Source organism: Zophobas morio, unplaced genomic scaffold (assembly GCF_036711695.1).
Source record: "Zophobas morio isolate AGI-343-1 ecotype UQ-CSIRO unplaced genomic scaffold, CSIRO_AGI_Zmor_V1 ptg000016l, whole genome shotgun sequence".
NCBI classification, from domain to species: Eukaryota; Metazoa; Arthropoda; class Insecta; order Coleoptera; family Tenebrionidae; genus Zophobas; species Zophobas morio.
This window is the reverse complement of record NW_026972121.1, coordinates 5,825,909-5,850,280: the sequence shown is the minus strand read 5'-3', so window position 1 is coordinate 5,850,280 and position 24,372 is coordinate 5,825,909. Positions and strand designations below refer to the sequence as shown.

At 33.4% G+C, this 24,372-nt stretch overlaps 2 protein-coding genes across 2 annotated transcripts; one reads left to right on the top strand and one right to left on the bottom strand.

Annotated features, from left to right (window-relative positions):
* Positions 1–2,868: 2,868 nt before the first annotated feature.
* Positions 2,869–3,972, bottom strand: LOC135129404 (uncharacterized). The gene has a single exon (XM_064056553.1). It carries the CDS (start codon positions 3,970–3,972, stop codon positions 2,869–2,871), a length of 1,104 nt encoding a protein of 367 aa, XP_063912623.1.
* Positions 3,973–14,135: 10,163 nt separating this feature from the next.
* LOC135129403 (uncharacterized) lies at positions 14,136–16,395 on the top strand. The gene is made up of 3 exons (XM_064056552.1): positions 14,136–15,360; positions 16,104–16,153; positions 16,216–16,395. The coding sequence occupies exons 1-3, from the start codon at positions 14,136–14,138 to the stop codon at positions 16,393–16,395; spliced, it is 1,455 nt and encodes a 484-aa protein (XP_063912622.1).
* The last annotated feature ends 7,977 nt before the right edge of the window (positions 16,396–24,372 follow it).

Here is a 24,372-nt window from a genome sequence, read left to right as displayed (position 1 = left end):
TTGTTTCTAAAAAAAAAATTGGTTGTTCTACTGACTGTATCTAAAGCTAAATTGAAGGTCTAAATACCCCCTGAATACATTATTAGCGAGCTGACACAATAATAATGAACGAAAGTTTGTTTACATAACGTATTTGTTTGTTTTGGGAGTTGTCCCAAGGTAAAAATTTTCAAAATTGCTTGTCGGTGTATTGTTGGTTGCCTACACTGCCGACGCTAATATTGTTTTCGTAGGGGAATGTGGATCAAAACGAAACTCTACACAGATGTAGGGGTTTATGGCACAAATAAATTTATTAATAACTATCCAAAGTGGGTGCTGTCGTGTGGTTTGACGTTACACTGAACCAAAATAACGGCGTAAGTTGTCAACGCTGCCACCATCTAAAAATTAACCGAGTTATTAACCCGAATTTAAAATTGGTGCCTATTTACAGTGCCCACAAATGTAAAATCCAGCACGAAGAAACTTTTTACGGTAAATTGGAGCTTGGAACTAAGTAACTGAGCCGAAACCAACTGAAGATGGCGAGTTATTTTCGTAACGTTGTGCGTCGAACTGTATTTATTCCAAAGATCGTGGACGAAAGTGGCCGTTTTAGCAGCCTAGAACCAAATTTTACAAAATTATAAATTTCAAACCATTTTTACCTCTTTTTGAGTTTTGTTTGACATCCAAACCATCAAAAACAACCAAAAAAAGTAATATAATAACGAAATCGTAGTGAAAATTGTAAATCCAATCAAGTTAATTCCAATGTTGTTTAAGGTTACATACGGAACGTAATAAATTCCGTTGAGAACAATTCCAAACCACGGCACTATTCCCACTAGTGTGGTAATTTCAAAGCACTTATTGATTTTTTTTGATAAGGTAACTACTTCATAGTGTGTGTGACACAAGTGTTTAATTTGATAAATTGAATATAATTTTCGCTGGAAGTGTCTATTGATTTCTTCAAATTTTCCATAGGTGGTGGTCATGAGGTCGTGGAAGTAAAGGTGGTCTAACGAGGTTATGGCCACTGGAATGAACATGTGTAACATACACACTGTAGGCATACCTTCTACAAGACCACACAAAGCAATATTTATTGCAACTAAAGTCACAAAAAACGGTCTAATCCAGGAGTGCGTTTTTCTCTGACTTGTTGGTAGATTAAGTGAACTAATTTTGACTAATGTGTGTTTTAACTTGTTACTTCTTTTATTAAAAGAGATCACACATGTCACCATTAGTACCCAACTAGAGTAAGCTATAAACAAGTCAAAATATTTGAAAAGCCCGGTAAATTGGATAGTCTGGAAAAGAATAGCACTTTTGTAACTTATGTACAAGTAGGCGACGTAACACGGGATGCTCCACAAACGTGATAAGCAATTTTCGACTCTTGTTGAAGACGTGGAGGTTGAAAATTGAACACTTCCTGTTAGCTTGTACAAAACAAGTAACAATTTCGGTGTTGACTCTAATAAGTACATTGCGAATGTGTGTAATGAACATATCGATCTTACAAAAAAATAGTTTTGTTGTTAATGATGTAATGGATTAAAAGTGTGCTTTTATATTCCCAATATTGGGATTAAACACATTTTTTTGACATTCTGTGTTTGTGTTAACAAATAACTCTCATTAAATTTTTTTGTTTTATTTCTCTAATATAAAAAACTGGATGAGTATAACTGCATATGTAGCAACCGCAACAACCACCTAAAAATGACAAACTTAACTATTATTTTTAGCAAGTAACAGAAAATTACCAGCTGACAAAACTTCCAGTCTAAATTGAAAAACCCGCACACGTTGAAGCGAATTTGTGTATTAAACATCCGAATCGAAACTAGTTCCAGTTGGCGGAATTTTTCTCCCATTGCTTTCCTGCACACACTTTTGTTCCAGATTTCGTGTAAACGTAACGCTGCAGCGTTGGCTGTGTCTTGAGTTTCGCTAAATTTTGCCACAAGTGTGTAGAACCAACAAACGGAAAAAGCTGCTTGACCAGAGTTGGCTACAAATCTTACACTCATCACTGATTCGGAGCTAGCTGTCATCGTTATTAAAGTGTAAATGGCGTCAACTGTAGCTATGAAACAATACGCTATTTGTAGTGAAATTGTGACTTCGAACTGTTTTGTTGTCTGTAGTGCCAAAATGACCAAGTCGTAGTGTGTGTGCGATAAATTTTGAACAGACTCAATTATTAAGTTAACTTTGTTACTTCTTCTAGACTGAGTGTTGGAAGTCAAATTTCGAAACGTTTCATTAATAGCGGTAAATTTTTCACTGAGACAGTCTAGAATGTCAGTAAGGAAAAAGTTGTCAAACGTGATGAGGGTGCAGCAAGAAGTGAAAATGATATAAGTAGTTTTTCCTCTCAGCGAGTAACCAACTACAACGGGTATCAAACAAGAAATGAGTAAAACTCGACTCAAAATTGTTGTTGTTGATTTTTTGACTGGTGTATAATTTAAATCGTCAATGCGAATCAAGAGAATTTTTATTTTGTCGTCGTATCTTGCACTATGAAAGAAAATACAAATGCAGATGAAATAACCGTATGAAAAAACACACCACAAACGGGCACCCATTTTCGAAAATTTCGTTGTCGGTGGTGCTTTGGAATAAGAGAATTGCACAATCCCTAGAACTTTGTAAACGTATTTGAAAATTGTGGAAGCTGAACCGAGCACTTGGGTCCCCATTTTATAATTGATTTGAGCACCATTTCGTGGCTCAACAATTTGCTTTATTAGTTGGATCGATTTATTCAATAAATAATAATTAATTAAGTCAAAAGAGGAAATTTCCTCTCTTTGTTAATTAATATTTTTGGGCATAATTTTGTACTTGGATTGGAAGAGTAAGTATTTAGACCTGAAACTGCACCAGAATAAGCCAGTAGGTAGTAAAAGCTACGACCATCGTTTGGAAGAAGGTCCAGTCCAAAATAAAAAACCCACGTATGTTGAATTGTATCCGTGCGTTAGACATACGTACTGAAAGTAGTTCCAAATGACGAAACTCTCTATTCATTTCTTTTGTAGAAACGTGTTGGTTCCAAATTTCGTGCAAGTGTAACACTCCGCTGTTGGCTAGTTCTTGCGTTTCGCAAATTTTTGCAATAAGTACATATAATCGAAGTAAGGCGAACACAAGGTAGATGAAATTGGTAGCAAAACGTGAAGTAAGGTGTTGGGAATAAGCTGCCAGAACAGTAACCGTGTATGACCCATCGATCATACATATAAAGGAATGAATCATTGATACTATAATAGGTACTCCGAATTGTTTCGTGATTTCTAGAGTCAAAAATATTAACTCCGAGTGGAAGTGCGATAAGTTCTGAAGCGAATTCGTGTCACGAAATGTTGTCTTCTTGTAAAATCGAAGTACCGATTTATCACGTTTGGTGTGTAATTGTAGCTCTTCATTCACAGCGGCGAATTTATCACCAATGTGGTCGAAAATATCATTTATGAAAACTGTGTCGAAAGCGATAATTATGCAACAGTAGTACCAGAAAATGAAATAGTAAGTATTGCCTTCTTGGAATGAAGACGCTATAATCAGCGCAAATAGAACACCAACGAGGGTACTTCGTATGATTATTCTTTTCTTCCGCGGTACTGACGAGCTCAAAGGTACCACCATGTCGCCAATACAAATCAACAACGTTTTTATTTTGTTGCTTCTTTTATAAAACGTTATAAATAACAAAATCATCAGAACAACGGTTCCATGATACAGAAAAACTTGAACGTACGTCATTATTTTCCCATCGTGTCTTGAATTATTGAAGAAAATACACAGGTGAATGAAAGTACTATAACTTAAAACGGACCACAGTCGAGGTACTATTTTTGCGAATTTTGTTCGCGGTGGGGTTTTGTCGTAGGAGAATTGGACAATTCCTAAAACGTTATATATGAATTTGACTACCCGGGAAGTCGACTCGAGGAGCTGAGGTGACATTTTGAATAAATTATCTACTAATAACGCTATATTGATCAAGCTTTCAGTAATTGGTTGTACTAGGAAATCATCATGTTGTTTGTGTTAGATAAATCGATTTATTTTAATGCTGAGTATATTAAATGGACTAAATTTGAAACTGCACGAGGATAAGCCAGTAGGTGGTAAAAGCAACAACCATCTGAAAAACACAAAAAACATTTTTTTTCTCCATTGAAACCTTATATTCACCGATTGGAAGAAGGTCCAGTCCAAAGTAAAAAATCCACGTATGTTAAATTCCATCTGTGTGTTTAGCGTCCGTATGGAAAGTAGTTCCAAATGACGAAACTCTCTATTTATTTCTTTTTTAGAAACGTGTTTGTTCCAAATTTCGTGTAGGTGTAGAACTCCAGTGTTGGCTAGTTCTTGCGTCTGGCTAATTTTTGCAATGAGTACACATAGATGATACAAAGAGAACACAAGGTAGCTGAAATTGGCTCCAAAACGTAACGTAAGGTGTCGAGAATGAGCTACTAGAACTGTAATTGTGTATATGGCGTCAACCATACAAATAAAACTATGAATCATTGATGCTATAGTTGTTATTTCAAACTGTTTTTTGATTTCTAGTGTCAAACGTACTAAGTCATAGTGGAAATGTGAAAAGCTCTGAAGCACATGTATGTATGATTTATCTCGTTTAGTGATAATTTCCAGTTTTTCATTCGCAGCAGAGAATTTGTCACCAATGCAGTCGAAAATGTCGTTGAAAAAAATGGTGTCAAATGTGATAACAACGCAACAGTAGTACCAGAAAATGTGATAGAAATCACGCTCTTCTTGAAATGAACTACAAATTATCACCGGAAGTACACTAACAACGAGGGTAATTCTTAATAATATTCTTTTCCTGGTAGCTACTGGACAGTTCAAAGACAGGTTCAGGTCATCAATACAAATCAGCAACATTTTTATCTTGTCGCTTCTCTTAAACAACATTATAAACAACACAATCATCATGAACACGCTTCCCTGATCGACAAAAAATTGAACATAAGTCATTATTTTACCATCATGTTTTGATTTGTTGTACAAAATGCAAATGTTAATGAAATAAACATACGACAAGAGACACCACAGTCGAGGAACTATTTTTGCCAATTTTGTTTTTGGCGGGGTTTTATCGTACGAGAATTGAACAATTCCTAGGACACTATATACATATTTGACCAATTTGGAAGTCGATTTGAGGAGCTGAGGTGACATTGTGCCCTCAAACTAGACAACGAAGACAGTATTGATCAAGTTTCCAGTAATTAATTAGACGAATAGATAACATATGTGTTTTATTTTCACAATATTCAATTATTTCAGGTACGTGGGTGCCAATTTTGTCATTGTAGAAATACATATAATATTCTAGAAGAGATAGCGTGTGCAACGCAGCTGCTGGTCTCTGTTTTGTGTCATTAAACATAAAATTGTAAAAGTATAACTAAATAAGTAGTCAGAGCAGCGATCATCTAAAAATCCTCACCAAATTTTTGTTGTTATATATGGAGTGAAACCCTCACGCACAAACACTCTCTGTCCACCGTATCAAACGCGGCTCTTGGGTCTACAAACAGTGCATATACCCGACCTCCTTCCTTTAGCAACTCTTTTTCTATTAGATAATGCAGGATATATACATTGTCCATATCCCCTCTACCTCTTCTAAATCCCGCTTGACTTTCCGGTAATACACTCTTTTCGTTCATCTCTGTCACCAACCTTTCATTTAACACCATTGGGTACAGTTTATATTCCGTATTTAGGAGAGTTATTTGCCCTACTCTCCATTCCCCGTCCACACGTCATTCATTAACTCGCTCAATCTTTCAATCATCCCATCCGTCCCAAATATCCACACTTCGTTTACCAACCCATCCCTCCTCGGTGCTTTTCCTCTTTTCAGTCCTCCTACTTGTTTTCCTACTTCCTCTACTCGAATCTCAGCCTACCTTTTTCTACCACCATTCCCGGTTTTACTATCTTGCGGTACAATTCTCTCTTCCTTTCCATTCAACAGTTCCATAAAATGCTTCTTCCACTGTATTATAGGTATGTCTTCACTAATCGTGATTTTGTTCTTCCGTTGTTTATTTATATACTGCCATGCCTCTTGCTCAGTTCTTATGGCTTTAATTTTTTCTTCTTCTTTTTGCTGTATCTCTTCTTTCTTTTCTTTGCATGGTTTTCTATAATTATTTTTTGCTTGCCAGTACTCTTCTTTTATGCCTTTCGCCTTTTTCCACCTTCATAAACATTTTCTTGCTCCTGTTTTTAAATCTCTGCATCTGCTATCCCACCATCTGTTTCTGTTTTCTAAATTTCTCGTTACAATTTCGTTTTCTTATGGGTGCTTTTTCAATTTCTCTTTTTAATTCTTCCATTTTCTTTTCAGTTCCTTTTTCTTTAAATTCCACTTCTAACATTTTTTTTTATAATGCTCAATTCCTTTTTCATTCCATACCCATATATTCTTCTCTTTTCCTGCTTCATTACTTTAGCATCCGCTCCTTCTACTTATGCCCCTCACTTTTACTTCTAGTGGCATGTGATCGGAGTCCACTCTTTCTCCTATCTTGGACGTTTCTACCTTTTCTTCTGCTAATCCGTTTACTAGTACTAGTTTAACGTAGTCCATTACCGATTCCCCTCTTTTACCTATCCCCTCCTCAACCCGTTCCTTCACCCCATTCAAGACTTCCCAACCTCTTTCTTCAATTAATTCCCATAGCAATTTTCCATCTTTGTTTTCTACTTTATCTTTCGATTATCGTGTGTTTTCCCCGTCTTCCTCTCTGCTTTTGTTCCCTATTCTGCCATTAACGTCCCCTCCTAACAGTAGAAATTCTTCTCCGGACTCTTCGATATTTTCATGTATTTCTTGTTTCGTGTTTCTCATTCCTCTACTATATATTGTGCAGATTCTCCATCTTTTTTTATTTACAGTCAGTTTTATTTCAACCATGCCTTCGATTTCTATCGCCCCCTCTTCTATTTCTTTTATATCTTTCTTCACTCCTGTTATGATTCCACCTTTTGCTCTACCCTTGCGTTTTTCTTTTTTTGCCCCTTGCAATTTCCACTGAAATTCCTTTGGCAACACGTCTTTCAGTTTGTTCCAGTCTCTCTCTAGTATCCATGTTTCTGTTAGTCTCACAAAATCAAAATTTTTCACGTAGTCCCAAAATTAATTACCTTTCTTTTTCAGACCCGCAATAATCCAAAAGAGTAATTTTAAACCACGTTATCTTCCCCATTCTTCTTTCCCATTCCCCTATTATGTACAAAATCTACATTCTTAAACCTAAAGTCTTTATTTGCCCTATCATTACTACCCCTCCTCTTTGTGTTTCTTTCTTCGTTTAGTGCTGACTTGATTTGTGAAATTTTTCTTCCAATTTGCCTTTATTGTCATTCCATGTATACATTTTATCCCCTACTTCCAGCTTCTTATATCCCACCCTTGTTGTGCACCCTTTTTTTCTTTCCTCTTTAGCTACTTCCCTAATTCCTTTTTGAATTTTTTGCTCTTGTACTGTCCAATCATTATCAATATATATTCTCTTTCCTCTCAGTTTATTTTTATTCTTCATCACCTCTCGTTTTTCCTCCCAAAGCGTCTTAACCAGTATTTTCTCGCTTTCCTCTTTCCCTATAATTATTGTTTCCAACACTTTTACTTCTACCTCAATTTCTTTTTTCAAAAATTCCTCTACTTCTTTACAGCTGTCTTTTCCCTTATTTCCATACCCGTAATTATGAAATTGTTTCTTCTTTCTTGTGTTTCTTTTTTTCCAACTTCTTCTCTAAATTATTGCTTCTTTCTTCGAAGCTTCTCTCCTTTTCTTTTCATTCTTCTCTCTCTCTTTACAGTGTTCCATTTATTGTCCGTAATTCTTTTTTTTACCCCTCTATTTTCTTCTCTCAGTTGTTTCATTTCTTCCATTAGTTGCTTCATCATTTCCATCAACGAATCTTGTCCTTGCTTTATTTATTTTGTTTTCTTTCTTCCATTTTCGATGTTTTTGCTGGCTCTTTGCGCGGCGAATCGTCTTCTCTCGTGCGGCGCACGCCTCTGCTGTCGCTTCCCTCACTATCAGCCATAGAATACCCTCCTATCGACGTTAGGACTAGCAAAAAGATATAGCACCAGGAGAGCTCATAGCATATATGCATTTGACCACTCTGGAAGTCGACTGGAGGAGCTGAGGTAATTATCTACTAATAACGCTATTGATCAAGCTTTCTCTAATTGATCGTACTAGGTAATGATCAGGTTGAAGTGATACAAATTTGTGTTAGAAAAATCGCTTTATTTTTGTGCTTCTAACCTGAATATGTACACACATAGTTCTAATTAAGTGCACTAGATTTGAAACTGAACGAGAATAAGCCAGTAGGTGGTAAAAGCAACAACCATCTGAAAAACACAAAAAACAATTTTTTTCCCTCCATTCAAACCCCATTTTCACCGTTTGGAAGAAGGTCCAGTCCAAGTTAAAAAATCCACGTATGCTGAATTCCATCTGTGTGTTTAACATCCGTATGGAAAGTAGTTCCAAATGACGAAACTCTCTATTCATTTCTTTTCTAGAAACGTGTTTGTTCCAAATTTGATGTAGGCGTAGAACTCCAGTGTTGGCTAGTTCTAGCGTTTGGCTAATTTTTGCAATCAGTACACATAGATGACAGAAAGAGAACGCAAGCTGGCTGATATTAGCTACAAAACGTAACGTAAGGTGTCGAGAATGAGCTACTAGAACTGTAACTGTGTATATAGCGTCAACCATAAATATAAAATTGTAAATCATCGATGCTATAGTTGTTATTTCAAACTGTTTTTTGATTTCCAGTGTCAAACGTACTAACTTATAGTGAAAATGTGAAACGTTCTGAAGCAAATATATGTATGATTTATCTCGTTTAGTGATAATTTCGAGTTTTTCATTCGCTGCAGCGAATTTGTCACCAATGCAGTCGAAAATGTCGTTTAAAAAAATGGTATCAAATGTGATAATTACGCAACAGTAGTACGAGAAAATATGATAGAAATCACGCTCATCCTGAAATGAACTAAAAATTATCATCGCAAGTACACTAATAACGAGGATAATTCTTATTAATATTCCTTTTCTGTTAGTTACTGGACAGTTCAAAGACAGTTCCAGGTCATCAATACAAATCAACAATATTTTCATTTCGTTGCCTCTCTTAAACAACATTATAAATAATACAATCATCAGTACAACGCTCCCTTTATCAACAAAAAAATTAACATAAGTCATTATTTTACCATCATGTTTTGAGTTGTTGTACCAAATGAAAATTGTAATGAAATAAACATACGACAAGAGACACCACAGTCGAGGAACTATTTTTGCGAATTTAGTTTTTGCTGGGGTTTTATCGTACGAAAATTGAACAATTCCTAGGACACTATATACATATTTGACCAATTTGGAAGTCGATTTGAGGAGCTGTGGTGACATTTTGCCCTCAAACTAGACAACGCAGACAGTATTGATCAAGCTTCCAGTAATTAATTAGACGAATAGATAACATATGTGTTTAATTTTCACAATACTCAATTATTTCAAGTACGTGGGCGCCAATTTTGTCACTGTAGAAATACATATAATATTCTAGATGAGATAGCGTGTGTAACGCAGATGCTGGTCATTAAACATAAAATTGTAAAAGTATAACTAAATAAGTAGTCAGAGCAGCGATCATCTAAAAATCCTCACTAAATTTTTGTTGTATAGAGTGAAACCCTCACTCACCGTTTGACAGAAAGTCCAGTCCAAGTTAAAAAATCCGCAAGCGTTGAAGCGCACCTGCGTGATGAACATGCGCATGGAAATTAATTCAAAATGGTGGAATGTCTTGCTTTGTTTAGAAGCGTGTTTGTTCCAGACTTCGTGCAAAATTATAGCTCCAGAGTTGGCCACTTCTTGAGTTTTGCTAAATTTTGCGATGAGTACGAATAACCAGCACGATAAGAAAACAATGTGGCTGAAATTGGAGCCAAATCGGGCTGTTAGTACTTGTGATTTCACTCCTAGAACTGTAGCAGTGTAAATGGAGTCGATCATAGCCACGAACCACTGAACTATGATTACGGTTACTACTACTTCGAATTGTTTTAACATTTTTAGTGTTACAAGGACTAAGTCGTAGTGGTGGTGGGACAAATCTTGAATAGTATCCATTTTCTTTTGGTTACTTGTTGTGACTAAGGTTTCTAGTCTTTGGTTAATCAGAGTGAATTTGTCACAAAGACAGTCGAAAATGTCGTTAAGGAAAATGTTTTCGAAGGAGATGATGACGCAACAGTAGGAAATGTACACGTAGTAACCCACTTCTAAAAAGATGAAAAAAACTACGTTTGTTAACAGACACCCAAGAAGGATAATCCGAACGAGTGTCCTGTTATTCTTTGCTGATTTTTGAGACTTCATCTTGTTTTGGTCGATTCGAATCAACAGTGCTTTGGTTCTAGTACTTCTTATACAGAACATTAAAAATAGTACAATCATCAGAAGCACAGTTCCATGGTAAACCAGAAAATGGACATAAAACATTATTTTGACGTTGTAGTTTGAACTGTTGTAAAAAGTACAGATGTTGATGAAATAACCATAGGAGAAGACACACCACAAGTGGGGAGCAAATTTAGAAAGTTTATTTTTAGGTGGTGTTTTACAATAAGAAAATTGGACAATCCCTAGTAGCTTATAAATGTATTTGAACGTTTTAAAAGTTGTCTCTAGAAGTTCTGTTGCCATTGTTATCTTCGGTTTGTTGTAAGTGTTTAGTCCATTGATTCATCTTCAATTAATTATTTATCCAATAGTGGATTATATTGTGTGGATAAACAAAGACTTCGAGAAATATTGTGTCGGGCTATCGACAATGCTAGTGGTGAGGTGATTTTTGCTTCAATTAATTATCTACCAATAACGCTATTGATCAAGCTTTCAGTAATTGGTTGCACTAGGAAATGATCAGATTGTTTGTGTTGGCTAAATCGATTTATTTTTATGTCTCTAACCTGAGTATGTAAATAGTTCTAATTAAGTGCACTAGATTTGAAACTGCACGAGAATAAGCCAGTAAGTGGTAAAAGCAACAACCATCTGAAAAACACAAAAACGAGTTTTTCTTTCTCCATTCAAACCACATATTCACCGTTTGTAGGAAGGTCCAGTCCAAATTAAAAAATCCACCTATGCTAAATTCCATCTGTGTGTTTAACATTCGTATGGAAAGTAGTTCCAAGTGACGAAACTCTCTAGTCATTTCTTTTTTAGAAACATGTTTATTCCAAATTTCGTGTAGGTGTAGAACTCCAGTGTTGGCTAGTTCTTGCGTCTGGCTAATTTTGGCAATGAGTACACATAGATAACACAAAGAGAACACAAGATGGCTGAAATTAGCTACAAAACGTAATGTAAGGTGTCGAGACTGAGCTACTAGAACTGTAACTGTGTATATAGCGTCAACCATAAATAAAAAACTGTGAATCATAGTCGCTATAGTGGTTATTTCAAACTGTTTTTTAATTTCTACTGTCAATCGTACTAACTCATAGTGGAAATGCGAAAATTTCTGCAGCAAATGTATGTATGATTTATCACGTTTAGTGATAATTTCCAGTTTTTCATTCGCAGCAGCGAATTTGTCACCAATGCAGTCGAAAATGTCGCTCAAAAAAATTGCGTCAAATGTCATCATTATGCAACAGTAGTACCAGAAAATATGATAGAAATCACGCTCATCCTGAAATGAACTAAGGATTATCACCTGAAGTACACTAACAACGAGGGTAATTCTTATTAATATTCTTTTCCTGTTAGTTACTGGATAGTTCAAAGACAGGTTGAGGTCATCAATACAAATCAACAACATTTTTATCTTGTTGCTCCTCTTAAATAACATTATAGACGACACAATCATCATTAAAACGCTCCCTTGATCGACAAAAAATTGAACATAAGTCATTATTTTACCATCATTTTTGGAATTGTTGTACCAAATGCAAATGTTAATGAAATAAACATATGACAAGAGACACCACAGTCGAGGAACTATTTTTGCGAATTTTGTTTTTGGTGGAGCTTTATCGTACGAGAACTGAACAATTCCCAGAACACTATACACATATTTGACCAATTTGGAAGTCGATTCGAGGAGCTGAGGTGACATTTTTGTTCTTAAACTAGCCAATAAAGACAGTATTGATCAACTTGCCAGTAATTAATTAGACGAATAAAAAACATATGTGTTATATGTTAACAATATTAAATTATTTCAGGTACGTGGGCGCCAATTTTGTGGCTATAGAAATACATATATTACTCAAGAAGAGATAGTGTGTGCAACGCAGATGCTGGTCATTAAACATAAAATTGTAAAAGTATAAGTAAATAAGTAACAATAGCAGCGATTATCTAAAAATCCTCACAAAATTTTTGTTGTTATATAGCGAGTGACACATATGTGATAAAATATGCATAACGTGTTTCAAATCTAATCACAAAGAAGACTCTGCTAAAAGAATATATTGCGAAAAATGCAATAGATATTGTTTTAATCAAGAATGTTTAGAAAATCATTCTGAAGTTTGTGAAAGATTTCATAAATGCTTAAAGTGTAATAAAATACTCAAAAGAGGTGATAAAATGGTTGACGAAGGTAAAAAATGATTGAAGAAGGAAATAGATTAATTTGTACAAAACCGAAAATGGTCCAAAAATGTAATAAAATTATTGAAAGAGGTAATAAAATAATAGAAGAGGGTAGTAAAGAACACAAATGTGGCTGGGAAAAATGTAGAAATTGTTATAAAGAGGTTGAAATACGTAAACATAAATGTTACATGCAATGGAAGCGGCAAAAAGGTGAAATCTGTCAAACAAAAATAAAAGACGGTGGTGAAGAATACAAAGTAAAAGGATGCCGAAACTGCAGTAAAATAGGTTGTACCTTAACTTTTCCTGATAAAACAAACATAAGAGTAAAATCTCACATTTATCAATGTAAAGAATGTAAAAATTGTGTTAAAATACCAAGAAACACTGGCAGGGCCAGCCCAGAGTCAAAGACGAAGAACGAAAACGGTTATCAATGTCTTAATTGCGGATGTTCATTTAATACAACTAAATGCTCTTACACACAAAAATATTTATTCTTTGATTACGAGGCGATGCAAGAAACGGGCAAACACGTACCTAATTTAGTTATGGCTCACGATTTTTACGGTAATGTTGATTCTTTTAAGACTAACAAAGATTTCAGTAAATGGTTAGTTTCTAGAGATCATAAAGGATACACAGCTATTGCACATTATGGCAAAGGTTATGATTCTTACTTTATTCTAAAATATTGCGTTGAAAACGGTATTAAACCTTTCTGCATATATAATGGATCTAAAATAATGTTAATGGAAATAAAATCAATTAATTTAAGAATTATAGATAGTAGTAATTTTGTCCGAGGACCTTTAAAAAACTTCCCCAAAACATTCGGCCTAAACGAACTTAAAAAAGGTTATTTTCCACATTTTTTCAATACAACAGAAAATCAGAACTAGGTATATTGGAAAAATACCAAATACAAAATACTATGGTGTTAATTCTATGAAAATAAAAGATAGGCAAGAGTTTTTAGAATGGCATAAACAAAAAAGAAAAGAAAATTATTTATTTGATTTTAAAAATGAACTTTATGATTATTGTAATTCTGATGTGGATATATTAAGAAGAGGATGTCTTGAATTAAGAAAACAATTTCTAGAAATAGCTAACATAGATCCTTTTAGATACATTACAATTGCAGGTGTTTGTATGGCTATATATAGATCAAAATATATTAAGAAAGATACAATTGCATTTGTTGATAATCTACAAAAAGATCAATATTCTCAACAATCAATTTCTTGGTTAAATAGTTTTCATAATCAAAATATAAAACATGCATTAAACGATGGTGAAGTGAGAATATGTGGATCAAAAGTTGATGGCTTTGATGAAAAAACTAATACAGTCTATCAATATCACGGTTGTTTTTGGCATGGTTGTACAAAATGTTATAGTTCAAATTTTATTAATAATAAGAATAAAACAACTATGGAAGATCTTTATGAACAAACAATAGAAAGAAGCGAGCAAATAAAAAAAGCTGGCTATAATTTAATAGAAATGTGGGAATGCAATTGGATTAAATCTAAAGAATATAAAGAAGAAATGAAACAAATTAAAAGCAAAAATAAAGAAATTGAAGAACTTAATCCTAGAAATGCATTCTTCGGAGGAAGAACTAATGCTACAAAACTGAAAGTTAATGAAAAGAAAATGAAATATATAGATATTTGTAGTTTATATCCAACAGTACAATGTTATGATGATTATCCAGTTGGACATCCTACTAAAATATTCAAACCTCCTACATATAATTCAAAATGGTATGGTTTAATAAAATGTGCAATTTTACCACCAAGAGGTTTGTATCACCCTGTTTTACCTGTTAAAAATAAAAAGAAATCTGGCGATGAAAAACTAACATTTCCATTATGTCAGTTGTGTGCAAAATTAAATAATCAAAAAGATAAATGTACTCATACGGAATCTCAAAGAATTATCAGAGGAACCTGGTGTACAAACGAAGTAAAGAAAGCAATTGAAAAAGGATACAAAATAATAACTATTGATGAAGTTTGGCATTTTGAACAAAAATCGAGTTATTTGTTTAAAGGATATGTAAAAGCATTTATGAAAATAAAGTTGGAGACAAGTGAATGGAGAAATGATTTTGAATCAGAAGAAGAATATAGAAAAGCCGTAAAAGAAAATCTAAGTATTGAATTGGGTAAAATAGAAAATAATCCTGGAAAGAGAGCTGTTGCAAAAATCTGCTTAAATTCCTTATGGGGTAAATTTGGTCAAAGACAAAATATGGGGGCAACAGAATATGTTACAGATATTAAGAGATTTTATAAGATTTTATTAGACGACAGACTTGATAATATACATATCAATGAATTAAACGAAAATATGTTACAAATTGATTACGAGTATAAAGGCTGCTATTTAGAAAATGATTTTAATACCAATATATTCATAGCTGCTTTTACAACTGCAAATGCTAGACTAAGATTGTACGAAATGTTAGACATATTAGGAGAAAGTGTAATATATTATGATACAGATAGCATTGTATATATAGATAATGGTAAAAACACTGTAAAAACAGGATGTCTATTGGGAGATTGGACCGTTGAATTAGGTAAGGACGTATGGATTGTTGACTGGGTATCAACAGGTCCAAAGAGTTATTGTTATAAGACTAATACAGGTAAAGTTGTTTGTAAAATAAAAGGATTTACATTAAACTATGAAACGTCCAAAAAGATTAATTCCGATAGTATAAATAATATTTTAGAAAAGTCCAGCAGAGCTGGTCCAGAGTCAAAAACAAACAAAGACAGAAAAATCAGTACACAATATAATCGAATTACAAGAGATACTAAAACTAAAGAACTTTTAAACAAAATAGAAACAAAAGAATTTGGTTTTGTTTATGACAAGAGAGTTATTCTCGAAAACTTTGATACAATACCGTTTGGATATTAATCCTTTTTTGTTACTAACTAATGAATAATTTATTGTATAATGTAAATGGTAAAATTTATTAATTTAATACTGATGAAAATTCGTATGAAATATGTTCAGTCCTCCTGTTGAATAAATAATGCTAATGCAGATGTGAATTTAGAAAGTGAATAATTAGTTCGCCTAAAGATATGCAATACAATATACAAACATTATTGGCGGGTCACATACATTTTACTTTTATATTTTATTGTTGTTATTGTATACTATTATTATGGTAATCATGCGCAGTATAGTATAATTATTATATTAGCTAATCAACAACATGATTAAAAGAATTTTTGTCAACTTGTTAACTTGATGTATGTACGTATGTTATGAACGCACCCAACGCATTGTGCATTGCATTACTGTCAAATGTTAAACTCGACTGTCATTTGTCAGCTGTGGGTCGAATGTCGATTGAGAAATACGTATTCTAAGTAGTTACCACCGAGGTAGAAGAGACCGGAGGGAGCGTACCGTATGCTAGCAATGTAACCATTCTGGCATCGTTCAAGACCCGGTCAGACACCGGTTATGATCTTATTTGAACAAGCCGCCAATATTTGCCAGCCCGACGCAAACGCGCACCTACACTCAACAGCTGACAGGGTTTGGATTTCCAGTGGCGTACTATCACGTAACACGTGCTGTTTATATGCAGTTGTTCGTTCTTGAGTTTGAATTTAGTTGTGCTGTTTTAGTTTTGGACGCGTTAGTGGTGTTTTTAATTTGAATAGACTTTGATAATAAATGAAGATCATAATAACTTTTAGAGACTTATATATAAGGTAGTCAACATAAAATATGTTGCCCCGCCACTGGTTATGACTGCTAAACATTTAGAGGGTGGAGCTTAGCACAGCGCGCATTTCAAGTAGGGTCATAAACGGTGCCTGAGTCTGTCTCACAAAATTCACGACACCTTCCCTCCGGCAGTGACTATGTATTTAAAAGACCGGCAACCCCGTATCCTTATGCGTACCAGTGAGTTAATATTGGCGGTCAGATGGCGTCCCAAAATGCGACAAAAGACCTCTAACCTTCAATGGTTGTTACTAATACCATTTTACGAGTTGTTGTCTGAGCTTGTACAACACAACTACTGTAAGTGAATTGCTCTTGCAGCCGTTTTAGTTTGAAATTTAACAAGTCGGACGGCGCGGAAAATTACTGACACTTTGCGACTCGAATCAAATAAGGGTGTGGGGACCAAAAATCTGCGCAAGTTTCAAACTAGCATAACTTTATTATTGAATGACGAATTAAAAATGCAACTGTTAACATTTACAAAACAACTTTATAGAGTACGATTTGCAACATATCTACTTGCTTCACAAATTTTTGTTTTAACACGGCGCGGCGCATTAAATTTGTGAAAGCCAATATTTTTTTCTGCCAAATTTTCAGCAATACACACTGCTTAATTCTATATGTGTGAAGGGTTCCTACCCTACATTTTTCACACAAATTCCACTTTAGATTTCTTCAAAAGCGTTCAATTGGTCGCAGTTGAAGGACGTTCGGAACATTTATGTCCTTAGGAATAAACTGAATATTTATATAAGTCATTTATGCATCAATAACGTTGGCAGTGTAATGATTCAGAATTTTTTTTTAATTTTTGCTTTTGTTCCAATTTTTGTTTTTCTGAACATTTGGGAATTGATTTTCGCTTTGCAAATATGATTTTATTCTCCCTTAGTAACGTACTTTTTGCCGATTTTAAATTTCTGTCCAAAATTTCTAAATGGCATTCCAAGTTTACCGTGGTTAGTGAGTACTGAGTATGGATGTTAAAAATAGGACACACTATTTACACTATTATATTACTAAATTACTAGTTATAATGTTCCAATACATGGTTACTGGTACTGCCGTGGTTCTGGCTGATTAAGGCTTCTCTCCTCTTCTGGGCCATTTTTGTTGCTGGAATTCCACTTCTTGTCTGTCTTTCTATCGAATTACCATTCTCTAGAGTTATAATTTGTCCTTTTTGATATCCCCATTTGGAAAAAGTGATTAAATGTGAAGGGCTTTTTTAAATGCATACGGTCTGTATAAAATTCGGCAAACACATTTCGGCAATTATTTTCATTCGAGTGTTCCATTTTCGCACAAAATATTAAACTTCTAGTGGAATTAGCGATAACAATTTTTGATAAGTCGTCGCCTGGGAACATGTTTGATCTACAGACCAGAGCGCGCTCATGCCAATGTCGATTCTAAGCGTTCAGAATTGAAAAAAGAAATTGAAAAGTTCCCAAAACTGATAATGTTGAAAAAGTTGAGAAATCGGAAAATCTATAAATCGAAAAATTTTAAAAATCGAAAAACCAAGATGGCAAAATTAAAACTTGAAAAATTCAAATATCGAAAAATTGTAAAATCGAGAAGTCTAAATATAAAGAAATAAAAAAAATTAAAATTTAAAAACAGAGAAATTGAATAATTAAAAAAAGTGGAAAATCGAAAAATTAAAATGTAGGAACAACCGTTCCCACAAAATCAGGTGTTCTACCTGAGCGCATTCATAATCTTTGTACAAATGTAAATACGTCCTATCTTTCGTCTACCTGTCCTACGCTCCTACATACTTTCTCTTTCCGTTTCTAGAATTTTCTAAACTCTTTCTTTACCTACTACCACCTATTTGAAACCGAGCCTACCTGTCGACCATTCAAACACCCTTCGATCTTCTTCTCCCTGGCACTCTCAAACAGTAAAAGGAACTAAATAAAATCTGAAAACCGTAACCGTCGCTTTTTCTAAAAATCACCAACGATACCCACAAAAAAAATGGAAAATCGAAACATTAAAAAAAAACGGAAAATCGAAAAATAAAAAAAAAACGGAAAATCGAAAAATAAAAAAAAATGGAAAATCGAAAAATAAAAAAAATGGAAAATCAGAAATTTAAAAATTCCAAAAATTGAAAAATTGAGATAGAAGAACTGAAAAGTCGAGAAATCGAAAAACCTAATATTTTAAAAACTGAAAACTAAAAGTTTATAAAACGAAAAATTGAAAATTCAAACAGTAAAAAGTCGAAAAACTGAAAAATCACAAAATTGAACAAAATATTCAAAAATTAGGAAGTTAAAGAATTGAAAAATTGAGAAATCAAAAATTCAAAAAGCAAAGTCGAAAAAAGTAGATTAATTGAGGAATCGGAAATCTGAAAATTCTGAAACGTCAAAATCTGAAAAATTAAAAAATATTGAAGAACTGAAAAATCGAAAAGCCTAAAATTTAAAACATTGAAAAATTAAAATATCGTAAAATTGAAAAATGGAGAAATCTAAAAATCAAAAAATAAAAAAAAAATAAAAATTGAAAAATCTAAAATATAAAAATCGAAAAACTAAAAAATCAACACATCGAGAAATCAAAACTCGAAAACTAAAAAAAATTGGAAAACTGAAAAATCGAATAATATAAAAATCTAAACACAGAAAAACCGAAAAATCGAAAAGTAAAAATCAAAAACCGACAAATCGAAACATCGAAAAATTCAAAAACTGAGACATCGAGAAATCGAAAAATCAAAAGATGGAGAAATCGAGGAGTCGAAAAGTCGGCAAGTCGAAAAATCGAAAAATTGAGAAACCGAAATAGGCCAAAATCGACAAATCGAAAAGTTAAAAATGGAAAAATTGATAATTCGGGATCTCAAAAATTGAAAAATCGAAAATTTAAAAATTGGGAAAATAAAAAAATTAAAATATAGAACTGAGAACTCGAGAAATCGAAACATCTAGAATTTTAAAAATGAAAAATTACAATATCGAGAAGTTGAAAAATTGAGAAATCGAAATATAAAACGGTCGAAAAACTGAAAAATAATAAAAATATCATAATAACAATATCTACTATAATGGTCGTTCATTTTTTTATTTAAATAAAGGATGAATTTAAACGCATACATCAGGCATCCTCCAAAAATTGGGATTTACTGGCATGTTGTCAACATGTGCTTATCATAACAATAATAATTAAAGAAAAGCTGAAATTTGGTTAAATTTGGACAAAAACCTTTCACCAGTCCACCGTTCATTTGGGGATGGGCTATTTTGCTTTAACGTAATCTCACTGGCCACAAGTCTGCTGAGTTGGTGTTCGTCCAGACTACTGTTAACGTAGTTCACAAGAAAAAAGGAGGGAGAGCCACTATCCACTATTACGTTTATGGATGAAGTGAAGTGAGGGGTAAGACGGAGCATTAGCCCCGTACTTGTCCATAAGGTTGCCTCTCTTTTAACTCTATACTCACTGCCACCGGTCTCTTCTACCTCCGCGCTAGTTACAAAGAGACGTTTTCCAACAATCAATCCTTTCTTACATTGGAATGGCGTATCAGAATTGTAAGTATCCATGTTATTTGCTACATAAATATTCACAGTTAATTTGCAGATGGTTTTTTGTCCTGCGCTCAGGACCCTAACGATCCACAAGCGATATTACAATTGTTTATAGACTTGACCCCTGAAGAGTGTGCATTTAAACCGACGAACATCTGGAGTCGGTCCACCAAAAGAAAAAAAAACCCATGTCTGTGGTGCATTTTATATACTGTCAAGAATCCAGAAACCCAGTATTTAAGAGGAACACAGGGTCGTCAATTGCGAACTCTATTAAACACATGTAAACCATTTAATGCCGGAATCGTAGACTATGAGTTCTATGAAAATTTGCAAACCGGACAGATGGGATGGCTATTCATATGGAAAAACTTGCAATGCAGACATAAGCCAAATTTTCGTAAAATAAGACAATGTCCGTAATGAGCGGAACGCCAGCTTTTTTTAACTAACCAGAGAACTGACAACGTGGTTAAAAAATTCAACCGAAACTTTTTAATGTTAAACCCATATTTTTGTTAGCATTTACACAATGACCAGAGACAAATAATGGTAATTAGAAGTTTTATTTATTTTAATACACTATGGATAATTAAATAATAGGTATTTTTTGATAAAAAAAATCAAGTGACGTTGTAATACTTAGCCGACGCTGGTGCTATCTTTGTTAATAAGAACACGTGACTTGCAAAGCGACACACTTTTTTGGTTATTCAAAGTTTTATTAGTTATATAGTGTGTCCCGAAAGTTGTTTCATGTATTACTAAAAAAATGTCGGACTTGATAGTTTTTCAAGGTGATCATGTTTTTTTTTTAATAGGTATACCTATTAATTTTTCAAAGAATTATCGCTTACATATTTTTTTTCCTTTCTATTACAAAGAATCTCAGTGTAAACAAATATTGGGTATTAATTAAAAAAACATCCTCTATAGTTTAAAAGGCTTAAGAGTTGATGTAAAGAACTGTATAATTTTATAGTCAAACCGTCGTACCGCTTTTATATAACTACATACAGGGTATATAGGAAGTTACGAAAGCTTATAAATGGATATTTAGTTTACAAAAAATGACCCATCCTTTATAGTAATTTTTTTGCTGGTGTTTATCCAGTTTAGCTATAAGCAAACGCTGAAAAAATTGTAATTAATGTAAGTAATAATTAAGTAACAGATTTTATGCATCTCATAATTTTGAAAATGATTAAAAACCTAATTATTGATGTTTAATAATAGTAATTAGAATCTTTAATTTCTCTTATTTATATTGTGACTAATTTGACCATTCTTTTTTGATTTAAAATAAATTATGAAGCTGTGATTTAGATTTCTGTTTTCTTTTTATAAAGTGTCCTAAAATAACAGACAAACTCCGAGAACAACATTTCTGTTGTAATAACTTATGTAGGTTATTAATTCAATGGAACAAAATAACTAATTAAATATACAGGCTGATTAAAAAATTGCGCACTACTTCGATGACACATTGTTAAGGACCGACTCTTCATTGAACAAAGAAAAAATAATTATAAAAATCCTTGAATTGGTGCGCCATTTTAGAATCACCTGTATTTTGAAAACAGTCTTTATGGTGCTTTTTTCATTCTGTTTTTAATTTCATGGAAATTTTTTACTCAGAACTGTACTAAATATTCAATTTAATATATGATTATTTTAGTAATTTCAGATTATAAAAAGCAGATGTTTTATATAAATGATGTAGAACAAGAAACTACGATAATTGTATTTCTGCGGTTAAAACAATGAAGTTATATATAGGTATAATTTTGAGAGAATATACTTATAAAATAACACCGTATAGTTAGATTTTTAGTGGGAAAATGTCTGTCAAAAATTTTTTATCTGAATGACGGAAGATTTTTTTTTTAATGGAACAATAAATGCTAAATTAAACCATCAGAGAGTTATGATAGTACGAACCTGTATTACTGATAACTTCAAATGTATTTATTCATGCTTTACTGACATATTTGGTATTGTTCATTAATAAATTTTGACTACAAAGCCTGAGTTAATCTGGTGCCAATTTGCTTAGTTCTAGGTTTTATTTTACAAACGCTCACTACAACTCGTTTACTACTGAAAACAATTCACTATTCAGAAAGCACTATACTGAAAGATGTTTGCGATTCAGACCCAAATTTGTTAAAATCAAACAAATTTTATAAATTAATTGTTAAACTTCAAATTTGACAGTACCTACAGTTTATTAGCAACTTGACATAGTTAAACAAATTTTCTAGGGGCCTTTTTTGTTTTTTCAACACAAATCAACAGGTGGTGGTTTTTTAATTTATGAACAGATAGTAATATGTTTAATACATTGGGTAACAATTCAGTCTGCAAATAAAAAAACTAGTATTATCAAATTTGATTTTTTATATACCTTTAAAAACTGAGCGAATAAAACATTACCTACTTTGCTTGAGCAAAATTGTATTCATTTTTGTTCTGAAGTAGCCCAACAGAAAAAACAGGGTTAAAAGACGAATTTTAAGTGTTTTTAAAATGGTAACTTTTCTTGGCCGAAACCGTATTCACGTTTGATAAAACAGGATATATTTCTTAAAATTTTGACTTTTTTAAAAAAAGGGTGACTGAAAAACCGGGCAATTGCTTTAAAAATTTTAACTTTTCAAAAGTTATCTTGAAAGCCAGGCTGAAATCATTAAAAATGTGTTGTGTTCTCAAGGGGCCATTTAAAAAATACCTAAAAAACGGGAGTCTTTTCACGATTTTTCTGCTTTTCTGTTAACCCTTGAAAATCGGGGTGTTTTCCTTAAAAAGTAGCTGTCTTCTCAAGGGGCCATCTTAGTAGTTAATAACGAAATCGTAGTGAAAATTGTAAATGCAATCAAGTTAATTCCAATGTTGTTTAAGGTTACATACGGAACGTAATAAATTACGTTGAGAACAGTTCCAAACCACGGCACTATTCCCACTAGTGTGGTAATTTCAAAGCACTTATTGATTTTTTTTGATAAGGTAACTAGTTCATAGTGTGTGTGACACAAGTGTTTAATTTGATAAATTGAATATAATTTTCGCTGGAAATGTCTATTGATTTCTTCAAATTTTCCATAGGTTGTGGTCATCAGGTCGTGGAAGTAAAGGTGGTCTAACGAGGTTATGGCCACTGGAATGAACATGTGTAACATACACACTGTAGGCATACCTTCTACAAGACCACACAAAGCAACATTTATTGCAACTAAAGTCACAAAAAACGGTCTAATCCAGGAGTGCGTTTTTCTCTGACTTGTTGGTAGATTTAGTGAACTAATTTTGACTAATGTGTGTATTAACTTGTTACTTCTTTTATTAAAAGAGATCACACATGTCACCATTAGTACCCAACTAGAGTAAGCTATAAACAAGTCAAAATATTTGAAAAGCCCGGTAAATTGGATAGTCTGGAAAAGAATAGCACTTTTGTAACTTATGTACAAGTAGGCGACGTAACACGGGATGCTCCACAAACGTGATAAGCAATTTTCGACTCTTGTTGAAGACGTGGAGGTTGAAAATTGAACACTTCCTGTTAGCTTGTACAAAACAAGTAACAATTTCGGTGTTGACTCTAATAAGTACATTGCGAATGTGTGTAATGAACATATCGATCTTACAAAAAAATAGTTTTGTTGTTAATGATGTAATGGATTAAAAGTGTGCTTTTATATTCCCAATATTGGGATTAAACACATTTTTTTGACATTCTGTGTTTGTGTTAACAAATGACTCTCATTAAATTTTTTTGTTTTATTTCTCTAATATAAAAAACTGGATGAGTATAACTGCATATGTAGCAACCGCAACAACCACCTAAAAATGACAAACTTAACTACTTTTTTTAGCAAGTAACAGAAAATTACCAGCTGACAAAACTTCCAGTCTAAATTGAAAAACCCGCACACGTTGAAGCGAATTTGTGTATTAAACATCCGAATCGAAACTAGTTCCAGATGGCGGAATTTTTCTCCCATTGCTTTCCTGCACACATTTTTGTTCCAGATTTCGTGTAAACGTAACGCTGCAGCGTTGGCTGTGTCTTGAGTTTCGCTAAATTTTGCCACAAGTGTGTAGAACCAACAAACGGAAAAAGCTGCTTGACCAGAGTTGGCTACAAATCTTACACTCATCATAGATTCGGAGCTAGCTGTCATCGTTATTAAAGTGTAAATGGCGTCAACTGTAGCTATGAAACAATAAGCTATTTGTAGTGAAATTGTGACTTCGAACTGCTTTGTTGTCTGTAGTGCCAAAATGACCAAGTCGTAGTGTGTGTGCGATAAATTTTGAACAGACTCAATTATGAAGTTAACTTTGTTAGT

Bases quoted from the DNA above. Each gene is read 5' to 3' on its own strand.
- LOC135129403 (XM_064056552.1), top strand. From the start codon at position 14,136: ATGGAAGATCTTTATGAACAAACAATAGAAAGAAGCGAGCAAATAAAA. The intron at 15,361-16,103 runs GTAAAGTTGTTT...TATTCTAAGTAG, and splicing joins TTGTTATAAGACTAATACAG to TTACCACCGAGGTAGAAGAG. The intron at 16,154-16,215 runs GTAACCATTCTG...TATTTGAACAAG, and splicing joins GCGTACCGTATGCTAGCAAT to CCGCCAATATTTGCCAGCCC.
- LOC135129404 (XM_064056553.1), bottom strand. From the start codon at position 3,972: ATGTCACCTCAGCTCCTCGAGTCGACTTCCCGGGTAGTCAAATTCATA.